Source organism: Bradysia coprophila (assembly GCF_014529535.1).
Source record: "Bradysia coprophila strain Holo2 chromosome X unlocalized genomic scaffold, BU_Bcop_v1 contig_38, whole genome shotgun sequence".
Lineage (NCBI taxonomy): Eukaryota > Metazoa > Arthropoda > Insecta > Diptera > Sciaridae > Bradysia > Bradysia coprophila.
Window position 1 is genome coordinate 555328 of NW_023503327.1, and position 12434 is coordinate 567761.

At 35.8% G+C, this 12434-nt stretch overlaps 2 protein-coding genes across 4 annotated transcripts in view; one reads left to right on the plus strand and one right to left on the minus strand.

Moving 5' to 3' along the window:
• Positions 1-12434, minus strand: part of LOC119069621 (E3 ubiquitin-protein ligase highwire) — a 74017-nt gene that overhangs the window by 46731 nt on the left and 14852 nt on the right. The gene's annotated exons all lie outside the window — the stretch shown is intronic.
• On the plus strand, positions 2888-9348 carry LOC119069624. 2 transcript variants are annotated; one of them, XM_037173724.1, is made up of 7 exons: positions 2888-3085; positions 7119-7442; positions 7511-7720; positions 7807-7974; positions 8246-8405; positions 8469-8600; positions 8661-9348. In XM_037173724.1, exons 2-7 carry the CDS (start codon positions 7275-7277, stop codon positions 9170-9172), a joined length of 1350 nt encoding a protein of 449 aa, XP_037029619.1. In that variant the 5' UTR covers positions 2888-3085; positions 7119-7274; the 3' UTR covers positions 9173-9348. The 2 variants fall into 2 exon arrangements, with proteins under 2 accessions (XP_037029619.1, XP_037029618.1); XM_037173723.1 differs by lacking the exon at positions 2888-3085 and having other exon boundaries at positions 6868-7442.

A 12434-nucleotide genomic window follows, 5' to 3' on the forward strand; every position in this document is an offset into this window, starting at 1 on the left:
TGAAAAAAAAGTTGGTGGATCAACTAGCACCAAGCGGTGCGTATACTCCACCTGTAGGTCTTTTCAAGGCCGACAATCGTACAACATTGCAACAATTTAAAATAATTTTTTCTTGAGTTATTGCCGAAAAACTGTTTTCGGTACCCTCTGACATGTCTTCACTTTTGAGCGCTTTTCAAAGAAAACAATTTTTTTAAAGAAAAAGTGAAAGTAACGTATGTTTCTTAGAATTGAAAGACGAATCCAACGAGCTATCACTCATTAAAATCGGAGACCGCTTGTTTCCAAAGTTAAAAAAATCACCTGAAGATTTGGCGATATCACTCTTAATGTTAATAAGGATAATAAAGGATGAGTTAGTTCTAGTTGTACCCTTTACAGGCTAGGAATAATTACATCCATCGTTTTGTTTACTTAATTAAATTTCATAGGAGATAATACTATTGGAGTAAGAAACGCATGTATATAGTCGCGGGTGCTCTCGCATTTTTATTCGAAAAATATACCTATGTTTAGCTAGCCACAAAATATTATTGTTTTGAACGAAGCTCTGGAAACTTTTTTTATTTAAAATTTAAAGTTTGACCTCGAAAATTCAAAAACTTTTATGGACTACGTCGGGGCCATCGGTGAATTTTTTGAACTTGGCTCCTTCACTAAATGAACCAAATAATATCGTTGTTTTCCAGCCCGTTCTTTCCCCTTTAAAATGCCATCAATATCGTTATTTTTGAGAATAAATTCGATTTCTGGCAAATGTTAGAGTGTGACCAAGACACAGCTAGTCTTCACCAGCATCATGGTTCATGGCAAATCATTACAGCTTCATTCGCAACAACGTTTTTTTTCGACTGGTTAAACACAACAATAGTTTGCAGTTTACGTGTAAAATTGCGGAAACACCCTAACACAGTCATTGGGAGGCGTTCATAATGGTTTGTAGTGTATTTTACACTAATTGTATTTCTGACTTCCATGCCCATACAGATTATAGTCAATTGAAAATGTTGTTAAATTTTCTATTTAATTTTTTTCCATTTTTAATTATAGAATCAATAATCACAGACCGTGTGTTTAAGTGTGAGTGATAAAAATTACTGTTACACGGCGTGGAGGTAAACGTAATCATAAAGTAATAGACTAATAGTAACCTTGGGGGATTCACCGGCGATGGAAATTGACGCTCTTTTTCCAAAAATGTACAATAAGGCTAGATTTCCACTTACCAAAAATAGTACTCCGTGTGAGAGACAAAATTTAATTTTTTAAATTTTTGTTTTGACTTGACAGCTTGCTCTCTCACATGAGTACTTTTTGTTGAGTGAAAACCTTACTTAAGTCCGTGCACTCCTCTACCTTTATGCGTAATATTTATTGTACCCTGCAACGTCTTTAATTCAAAATTTAAATTTACAGGGAGAAAAGTGAAATTCGACTTGGTTTCTGCTTTGGAAGTTGTTGTGGTTTGTAAACAGACCTAACCAAAAGAATAAAAATCTAGATTTCAATTTGTTCAACGAAATTCTTGTGGAATCAATTACAAATCACAACAACTCCCAAATTAGAAAACATGTCGAATTTCGCTTTGCTCTCTCTCTCTCTCTCTCTCTTTCTCTGTATATCTAACGAAATATAACATTTTTCAATCTAGATGAATCTAGAGGCTGGATATCAGATTTGCTAGATCTAGCCTCCTATTTTACCATGATACACTCACCATTTAAAAAATGTTCAAATTTTCCAACAAAAAATCTTACAAAATTCTATCCTAAAGCCCCCAAAACTTTCCATTACTACCAGGCCGTCTGAAACAAGTGTCTTTCTATACTCTATATATTCATTCACATCTTACATCGAAACAGATCTCGTTACGTGTCTAGAATGAATAAAAGATTCTGTTTCTGAATGGGAGGCGTTGTACCATCTCATTAAAATTGTTTCAATGACATGACAGTCGTCTATATAATACAAACTATCCCACACGATAGAAGACGAATGTAAGAGAAGAAGAAAAACAAAAAGTTCCACCGGCTAATTTGCGTTTCCCAGCACCGACATACCAATGGGAGTAATGTGATACGTTGATTTCATTTTTCATATTACCTCTCTACAGCTAATCCAAAAATGACTATAAATGAAATCATCTGGGAGAGAGCACTAAAAAAAAGTTATTAAGTCAATAGAACTGCAAACATAAACTTGTTTCTATCATCGGTTTTGTTTACACAATGTTTTATTTTATGACAAGTGTGATGATCACTTTTCGGCTAATGTTTATTTTAAAATATTCTCAATCCACAAAAAATAACACTCGACATTAATACAAGTACAGTTCACCGTCACAAAAATCTAAATTGCTTTCTATGTAGTTTTTTGTTTTGTTTATTACTTCTCGTTTGTCTTTTTTTTCTGTTATCCCCGCGTTAGTTTGCTTCCGATATTATTTCAAAATGTTGCGTCGTTGGTGCTATACATTCGTTTATTTTAAATAAAAAAAAAAACTTAATGTTTGTGGTGCATTATTGACCATTCAGCGAAAATATAATAAATTTTTGAATTGAAACACGTCAGTATTCTCCACAGTTCATATCAGTAAAGAACTTTTTATTAGTCGCGACAGTGAATCGTTTGTGTTAACTTCGGATACAGTATTTCGCATCATCATTTTTAGCTTAGAAAAAGAAATTAATCCGAAGAAACAGAAGACAATTTTTTTCCGAATCTAATACACAGTTACAGTACCCGATTCAGTATAATTATTCAGAACGGAGTGTTGAGTGGGACAAAAACTACGACCGAAATTGATAACCTTTCGAGTTGACAGTTTTTGTTTTGTTTGTCGTGTGTAACGTTTTGTCGGTTCGAAATCTCTACCGAAAGTAATTAGTGGTAATCAATAAGCATTAGAAGTGCATGTGCCCGGTTTTTATTTATAAATCAATTTAGAGAAAGAACAGTTAAACCAAAACAAAACAACAACAAAAAATCCCACAAAAAAAATTCAATTATCTATCCGAGTGGGGGCATCCACCGCGCGTATAATATTGTTTCGATAATCATTCATCAATTGTATTAACGGGCAAAAGTAAATTTCGAGACGAATATTTCACTTTTTGTTATTGTCTTCCATTCGTCTATTACGATAAATTGAAGCAATATTAAACGAAAAATGTTTTCAGTAATGAAAAATCATTAACACGATTAAGAAGTGCTGTAACCGTGATAAATGGTGATCATGATATCGGTGTGACAAACATAAAACCAATTATAAACAATTATCACATCCCAGTACGAGTTGCAAACAGATCAGTTTGATGATGGAATGATAATTTTTGGTCATCGCGCACAATAGTTGTACATCACCAAATTGACGTGATTTTATTGTCTAACAGAGAGATTCGGACATAAACTGTAATTTAGAGCTGATTCGCTTTCGATAATATTTTGTTTTTAAACAAATGTCTAAACGAGTATCGAACAGACAAGGTTAATAGTGCACACATAAATAACGTACGGTTGGAACATTCGGAAAAGAGAAGAATTTATTATTTTTAGCATTTTAGAAAAAAAAATATTTTCACGTCATAACCAACATGTGGCTGTAGACTGTTGAATGTTTTCGGTTGTTGTTTGTTGTTCATTATTTTTTTTTGTTATGGAAAATATTTAATTAGATTTTATAGACATTGACTGAGAACACAAATGTGTTGAAAGGTTTGGTGCTCCACATTCTTTGCATGAGAAATGTTAAACAAAAATATTGTTCAAATTGTAAATCATGTGTCGCCTAATGCAGGAAATGATGATATAAGTATATTCAGAACAAATATTGTCTTATCCAAAATAAAAAATTATTTTTTCCTTTTATCTGCTTTGTTCAGAAGACAAGTGTCAGGCAGAGAGACTAGATAACCCAGAACTCAACTTAGCAAATTAAAACATTAAATCAGACAGAATGACACTCGATGTCTTCAAATTAAGCTGTAAGAAAGCAATACATTTCCGACAGCACAACATGACTTATGACCCTCTTTTATAACAATAACCAGAATAATAGACCAATAACCAGGCTTGCGCCAAAACAAATAAAAAATTTGCATGAGCTTTTGAGAGCTTTAAGCTTTTATCTAAAAAAAAATCCGAACGGAATAAAAGCTCAACATTCACAAAGTCTCATTTAAGTTAACAGATTATTATCACACTATATTAATCGATGAAAGATTAAAGATAGGTCTTTCGACTTTGTAAAATATCGTGCGCAACAAACGACTACTGATACGAGGGGCACCCTAAAAGTTTCGGGAATCGGGTATTTCCGACGCATAAAAGTATTTAATTTGAACATATTCGTAAATTTCAAAATTTTTTAAGGTAAATAGCCAACTCAGCTCGAAAAAAGGGTGTACTCAGACATTAGGGCTTATCATTAAAAATTGAACTAAAATTTCACGACTTTGGCAAGTTTAGACCAGGGTTTCTGTTGTTTGGGTCGCAGTATCGATGTAATACCAGCATAGTTCGATAAAAGAATCCTAAAAATATGTATCTAAGAAATCCTAACAGATTTCATCAGAAATTTCGGGATAATTGAAAGAATTAGATTCACACGCAAAATCACTGCGAGAGCGGCCCTACAAAATGGATCAGTTTATTTCTAAAATTTGAGGTGCAACATGGCCTGTTTCCTAGTGAAACAATAGCTTATGTTTCAGTTATGAAAGTCCATCCCTTTCCAGGCAGAACGTTTTTCCGCTTCTGAGATATTGAGGCCGAGAAATTTAAATCACGAAAAAGCCTGATACTGAAGTCTCACCTTGAGATCACATTTTGCTTGCCTTAAGGACTATATCGTGGCTGTTTCTTGGTTAATTTGCTTTGAGTAAAAGTGAGGAATTTATAATCGAAAAAAATACAGTAAAAATATAAGTTCTCGGAACGTTTTTAGCGAAATTGTTCTAGGACTACACAATTTGCCAAGGGACACTGACTAAGATCAAACTGGTTTTATCTGCGTATATCAAATTATTTCACATGAATTATGACTTTTCTGATAGCTGAGAGTCCAATGCAACAGCAAAGTACTTTCAGTTATCGAAACCGGTTTTTGAGGCAGATCTGTGGAGCTCTGAATCCGTCAGCATTAGATGTTTTTAATTTATCGCATTACTACGAAGTGTCAACATTTGAAGGCCGCGTATATGACTTATTACCATTTAGATGGACCATACTTTACCTGTTAACATAAAAATACTTTAATAAAAAATAATTATTTAAGAAAAAATTAAAAACGAACAGCACTTCAGAATTCTTCCATTTTCAAAAATGGCCGACAAGCCTTTTTATAAATGTTCCTCAACTCACAACAAAATCTTTTTTTTACGATGTTAAGACGTCATTTTACTTAAAAAATGTTGAAATTTACGAACATGTTCAAATTAAATACTTTTATGCGTCGGAAATACCCGATTCCCGAAACTTTTAGGGTGCCCCTCGTATATTCATAAGTCACTAACCTTAAAAACCAGCCACTACAAAGAGTTTAAACTTTCTGCCTTTCTTTAAACTGCTGGTGAAGATAACTTTTACTCGCAACACCTACCGAAATCTCGGCATCACACGCTGACGTCGTTGACATTAGCGGTAAAACTCGTTTGCGCAGGGTCTGGTATGCAAAATAACAATAGTCACATGTCGTCAAAACGCCACACTCGTCAAAATAAAAATCTCCAAACCAGTGTGAAATCTACTACGAAATATTCGGAACAATTTCCTTATATTTACACTGAAATCTTGACTGTTAGTTTTGTCACATCTATTTTCTCAAACAATATTTACACTTTTGTGTAGAAAATATAATTATGATCCCTACCACGGGCAGTGTAGAGTAAACTAAAGTTTACGAAACACTGCCGTGTTCGTCAGAATTTACTGTTAAAAATTAAAAATTGACTTTTCGTGAGATTTAACACAAAAACACAAGAAAATGTAAAATTTATATTTTTTTCCCCTTTTCAACACCATCCCGCGTTTTGTAATGGATTTTAGATGTTAAGGTCTTCGAAAGTTCATGTAGGCGAAGAAACGAACCATTTTCGACCCGCAAGGTTGTACATGCTACATGCATCGAAAACCGTACTTTTCATGTTTCACGCACTTCTTTCGGCAGCCTAAACATGTTAAATCCATTACATAACTGGGGATAAAAATGAAAAGTCTAGTATTCGTGTATTTATTGACCCCGGTTATGTCTCGGATCAATAACATTCACACGAAAACCCCACTTTTCCCACTTATGTAATTTATAAGCCGTATAAACAAGTATAAACGGTTTTGATTGTATGTGTTGATCAGCTGAAAAACAGCTGAAGCAATTTCATGCTGAAATTTCACTGCCTCTGACTGTACATGCTGTCATTTCCCAAACCAATTCTCTTGTTTACCCTAGTAATGTTATAAGCCATGTTCGACCCTAGCGATAGGGAAATCAAAAGCGTTATTTTTCCCCAAAATCATCGTTAAAGTATACTTCCGAGCCTTTTATCGAAATTAGCTACTTTGTCCATGTAGCAAATAAAAACTGGCTGACTTGGGTCTGGAAATACATTTAAAGGCGACATGTTCTGTTTCCAGTTCGTAAACAATTGTTTTGCAAAAGTTGCGCAACTGTAAACCATATGCTGGTCACCCGACAGAGATTAACTCAAAGTTCTATTATCGTTCGATCGTTTATTTAGGTTACTTTAGCCGAGAACACAATTCAATCGACAATTATTAATTTCAAAAATTGTTGTTGATAAGAGAGATTTTGTACACCGAACGCAAGGCTCGAAAAACTATTGAATTACATTCCAAACAATGATTGGTTATTGGATCACTTCATATCTGAACAGAAAATGTCTGAATGTCGTAAACAGTCGTAAATTTATTGTGTTATACGCGTACCCAACACACACACAACATCCTAATCTTATCTTTGCACATTTTTGTTTTCATTGGAATCAGCGATAAGAAGTGGATTATTCACACCTCTTACAACACACATTTCGCCAGAAAATCGTTCTTCCTTTCAGTTCATATTCATTCCATTTGTGTTTACTTTTTCGTTTGACTCAAAACAGACAGCCTAAAATGCAAAATTAATCATCAAAATGGCACAGTGATTAAATGATAAAGAAAAGCAGAGTTTTGTGTTGGAAAAATGAAAATTGTCGCAAAGAAAAATTGAACGAAAATTGAAACTAATTGAAACCGACTGAAAGCAATGTGTGTTGACAATGTTTAGCCAATCGAAAACGTATTGTGTGACGGTCTGTCTACTGTTGATAGGAGTCAATTGCTTCGACGAATGGGAAGCGATCCACACTGATCTGGAAATCGAAGCACCGTGTACATTTGACAATGACGACGGCGGACGTACGTGCAATTGTGGATTTCGCAATGAGGTATGGATTACTCTCTATAGGTTCGACGCGCACAATCACTGTTATTTATCCAATCTTTTTTCCCACAGAGGATGTATTTGCCTCTCATGGATGGTAACATATTTCAAATACGAGTTTTGAACTGTAAGATATTGCGCATAAAAAGCGGAACATTCGCAAGTCTGTCGATGCTGTCACGGGTCAGTTTTACAAACGTTGAAGATCTCATACTGGACACATATTCATTAGATTTTCCGGTGCGTTTGCCATCGAATCGCGTACGATTGAACTTTTCCAATGTAAGTTCCAGCATCAATATAACGAAATTGGGTGTGGGTGTATGCGTGCACGTTCTGCAAATTTCATTATTTATTACCCCTGACAGACAATAATCGAAGAGGTACCATCACATACCATAAATGGTAATGTTGACGTCATTGCGTTCGATAGTTGCCGTATCGGGGCGATACGTGCATTCGCAGTCAATGGATTGGTACAAAAGGCGTTCGGATTGTACATAAGAAATTCGATTATCGGACGAATCGATGGACAGGTGAGTGAAAATTTGTTGACAAACACAACTGAGTGGATAACGATCTGTGACTAAATGACGTAACAAGTGATAAAATTACTGAATGAGGGGTAAGATATAGCGATTGAGGTATCGACATTCCTTTGTTCATCATGGAACGAGTGACAAATTTCAAGTTCTTCACAAAACAGCGTTGAGTTGTTTCAATTGAACAGTTTATAGTACTACCCGACCAGCTTACAATATACAAAACAAACTGTCCAGTTAATCAGAACAATAATTTCGATTCAAGGCACTAAAGAAATTCACCGTCGACCAGTTTGTGATGGATAATGTAACCATCTCGTCACCGATTCCGTCCCGAGCTGTTTATGATATGACCGTCGACGATGTATGCTCAATAGTCAATTCAAATTTCACAACCATACATTCCGGCGCATTCATGTTTCAAGGTAAACTTGTCGATTCGTATTTTTGTTCGATTTTTTTTACCAATTTACCAACCCATTCCGCAGAAGTGAATGACTTTCGGTTTCAAGGGAACTATATTGAAGAATTGATTGGTGCCAGCCTACAAATGCCAGTGAAAAAGTCTGTACTGATACAGGACAATACCATACTATCGTTGAGTAGTACAGCATTTCGATGTGAGTTGAGATGGACGTGGTCTTTAAAGACATCAAATGAATTTATCGCTTCCCTTTCAGCTATAAGTCTACATCCCAGCTACTTTAACCATCACAGTGAACCGATGGAATTCGAATTCATTTCGAACACCGTCAGTATACCCGACGTCACTGTCACGCTGGTATTTTCGACAGCATTTCGGATGAAAATTTCCAAAATCCATTTCATCAATCCCGTATCGTGTGCGGGAGCCGAAGTTTTGTCGCACAGTGAATTTATCATGGATCATGGTGACTCGTTGTACTTCAGAGTGGACGATGTAACGCTAGCCGAAGACCCAACCGTTTACCATACATTCTCGCACATATTCAGTCATCTTTGCATCAAAGCATCGTATTTGATGTACATCATTATCGGTGTCGTTGTGTTTCTGATATTGGCCATAATTGTCGCCGTTACGGTTACGGTAGTCGTTTTGAAACGCAGACGGGCTAGACAATTAAATGTGGTCATGCCCGAAGGTAAAACGTACCGTGAAACGCAGATCATTATGCAAATTGAAAATGCAGGGCTTTTGAAGACTGACTTATAAAGAGAGATATCCGTTGTTTGGTTTTGTTTCTTGTTTTTTTGATTTTTAATACGAATTGTGATTTTTATAACTTCTATAAGAAGGCCGTACATATGTGTTATTTAAGTGAAAATTATTTAAAATGAATGAATGAATAAACTATCCTGAAAAAGGAAAAACTTTCCAGAATAATTTGTCTTTACCAAATCATTTCTGGAGTAGAATATCGACTGATCCACACAGCAGCTAATCAAAACCTATTTTAGGAATTTTATTCCATAAAACTCTGAAATTTAGGAATTTTGCAGAATTTTTGACAATCTGGAACGGGGGATCTTAATTCTTTCCCTTCTGTACTTAAGTACTTCTGTACTCCGTTCCATATTGCCAGCATGTTTCACATTACTTTAAATTCCAAAATTTGGTAAAAAAGATTTTTGAAAATTATCAAAATTCTTGAAGAACGTTTAGAGGCATATGAGGCATCAACGGAAACAGAGCATGTTAGTTGCACATTAGAAGTTATCACTACCGACACAGACCTGCCATAGATTTTGACTCCTTTCACCACTGACTCCAGATCACAGATATTTAACGGCCGTAAAATGAGTCTAATAAACACCCATTGATCGACCTTTGATGACTTTTATCGACCCTGTCACCAGCAACCAATGCTGGCTCAGTGGTCCCACTAAAAATTTCCTGTCCTTCGGTAGGACATATAGGACAATATTTTCACATGAAGAGTGATAGGACTTCTTCACAGTTCATATTTGTATTTCGGTGTCCGACCTAACTACGACATTCTACCTTTCTTGTTCCTCTTTTCTCGTACTCAGGCTTGACTTCTTCGTGCTGACAAGCACCAATTTCAAGACTTTTATGGCTTACTTTCGGAATGATGAAAACCTGAAATCTCCAATATCATGACCAGTGTTGTGGTCCTATGAATCAAATATAACTCCATTGAACAAGATTCATTTGTTGACTGTGACTATGTTCTATATTCTACTTCTCATTTTCTTTTGGGACTGTAGCTTTCTTTGATACTCGATTTTCCATCAGTAGATGGCAATCACTTATGTAAACTTTCTAACGCTAGTTCAATTGAAAGATTTACTGTTGTCTTGTGTAAGATGCTAGCGGAAACAACTGAAGATAGTCAGTCCACTCTGGTTTTTGGACCGCCGCTAGTTCTCGAGGTCATTCACTTAACGTGAGTCCTGTGTAAGGGAAGAGTGTCTAAACTCTGTTTGTTCCTATTTTATTTTATTTTGTTTTTAGCCCCGTACGAAGTACAAAGGGGCTTATAGGATTACGATGCCGTGTGTAATTGATGGAATTCGAAGCAGACGGTAAGGGCAAAGTGTTTGCCTATGTTCATAGATGACGAATCCGCAATAAAAATTTTGCCTGTCCGTCACGTCGATATCTTGAGTAAATCAATCCGATTTCAAAAATTTTTTTTTCCCTGAAAGATAGTCGAAATAGTGAGGTTAAGTTCGAAGATGGGCATATTCGGGTCGGCCCTCCGTGAGTTAGGGCCACCTAAGTGATTTAAGGTCTTTTGGTGATATTTATGGCAAAACAAACGATGGAAATGTAAATGACATGGCAAGTGATAGGTATTGTCAATACCAATCCAGGAAAAAAAGTTTTTTTAAATCGGGTGAGTGGACCGTGAGTTAGGGCCTTAGAAGTGAAATCCTACTAGGCCCTATGAGTATTTTACATAGAACTCGAGTAAATTTCATTCGTTTTTCGTAATTTTTGTTTGATTTGGAAGGAATTCAAAGGCCGAATAGAATGTTGTTGAAAAAAAATTAAATTTGGGTCCTTGGACTAAGGCCACTACTAGGGCCCTATGTGTATTTTACATAGAACTCGAGTAAATTTCATTCGTTTTTCGTAATTTTGGTTTCATTTGGAAGGTAATCAAAGGCCGAATAGAATGTAGTTGAAAAATTTTTTAAATTTGGGTCCTCGGACTGAGGCCGATACTAGGCCCTATGAGTATTTATACTCAAAAAAATTAAAATTTCAGGGCTATTTGAAATTTTTGTTTCATTTGAAAGGAACGTCGTACGGGGCTTCGTAATTGCGCTATGCGCAATTTGTAAGATGTACACATTACATAATAATTTTACTTTAACTACATTAACCGGCGCAATAGGTTTACGGTCAAAGTAGGGTGACAGACGCACTAGGGTCACATACGCAATAGATACACGGGTTTGTACGGGGCTCAGTCGCAGCAAACGTTCCGACTGTTCTGATGGCTCGTTTTAGCTTCATTTGATAGGCATCAGCTGTGGAATGAAGATTAGGAACGCCAGCTCGCTGTGATTCACTTCAGGTTATACTCTTCACTGAGTATATAGAAGTTAAGGACGGATTAAGCTTAGTCCAACCACTAATGAATCACTAACGGAAGTCGAACAATTTTGCGAATCATTCATACAATGTGTGAATCCATTCGAAATTCATTATTTTTATAGAAATGTATGAGAATGGTTTAGCAAAAATGTCCTTCGCAGGACAGTATAGGACAAGTAGGACGAATTTTCAAAATGTATGACAATGTAGGAAAATAGGACACTGTGGGAGCGCTGTGGCTAGACACTATCTGAGTGCCTGTTTCGAATTCCTTAGGCCAAGACCTTTCAAACGCTATAAATATCCATCCCACACGAAATTGGTCCGATTTCGGTAGGTGGTTTTTTAGAAGAATCTCTCTCACTAAAATAGGCAACGCACAATGCAATGCAGCCCATTGTCGTCAATTAAAGATTTTTTATGGAATTACTCAATATTCACAGTCATTAATGGAACAATCGAATTTGTACAATCAAAGAATAGTGAAAACCAGCACAGCTTTCCTTATGTTCGCAACATTTATGCATTGAATCGTGGCCCCCGTGACTATGACAAATTTAGTTTTTTGACAAGTTTTTTTTGGGTAAAAATTCTCCAAATTCTAGAGTGCTGCAAATAAGTTACTGGGCCGGACTGGTCTTCCTAAAAAAGTGTTTTTCAATTTTTTGCTGGTTTCACATTTCTCGAGTTCATAAATAACAATTTGGTCGCAAAGGCTGAGCGACCAGAATTTTTAGAGTGTCATTGGTAATTCTGTTTACTGGAATAACCGCGATTTACCGACTTTAGCTAAATTTCCAAAAAATTACTTAAATTTACCGAAAGACTTTCGTTAAACTTTGGAAGATTTCGGTAAATAAAATTCTCAATAATAGAGAGAATGCTTCAAAATGACTACGTGGCTGCA

Bases quoted from the DNA above. Each gene is read 5' to 3' on its own strand.
- LOC119069624 (XM_037173724.1), top strand. From the start codon at position 7,275: ATGTTTAGCCAATCGAAAACGTATTGTGTGACGGTCTGTCTACTGTTG. The intron at 7,443-7,510 runs GTATGGATTACT...TTTTTCCCACAG, and splicing joins ATTGTGGATTTCGCAATGAG to AGGATGTATTTGCCTCTCAT. The intron at 8,601-8,660 runs GTGAGTTGAGAT...CTTCCCTTTCAG, and splicing joins GAGTAGTACAGCATTTCGAT to CTATAAGTCTACATCCCAGC.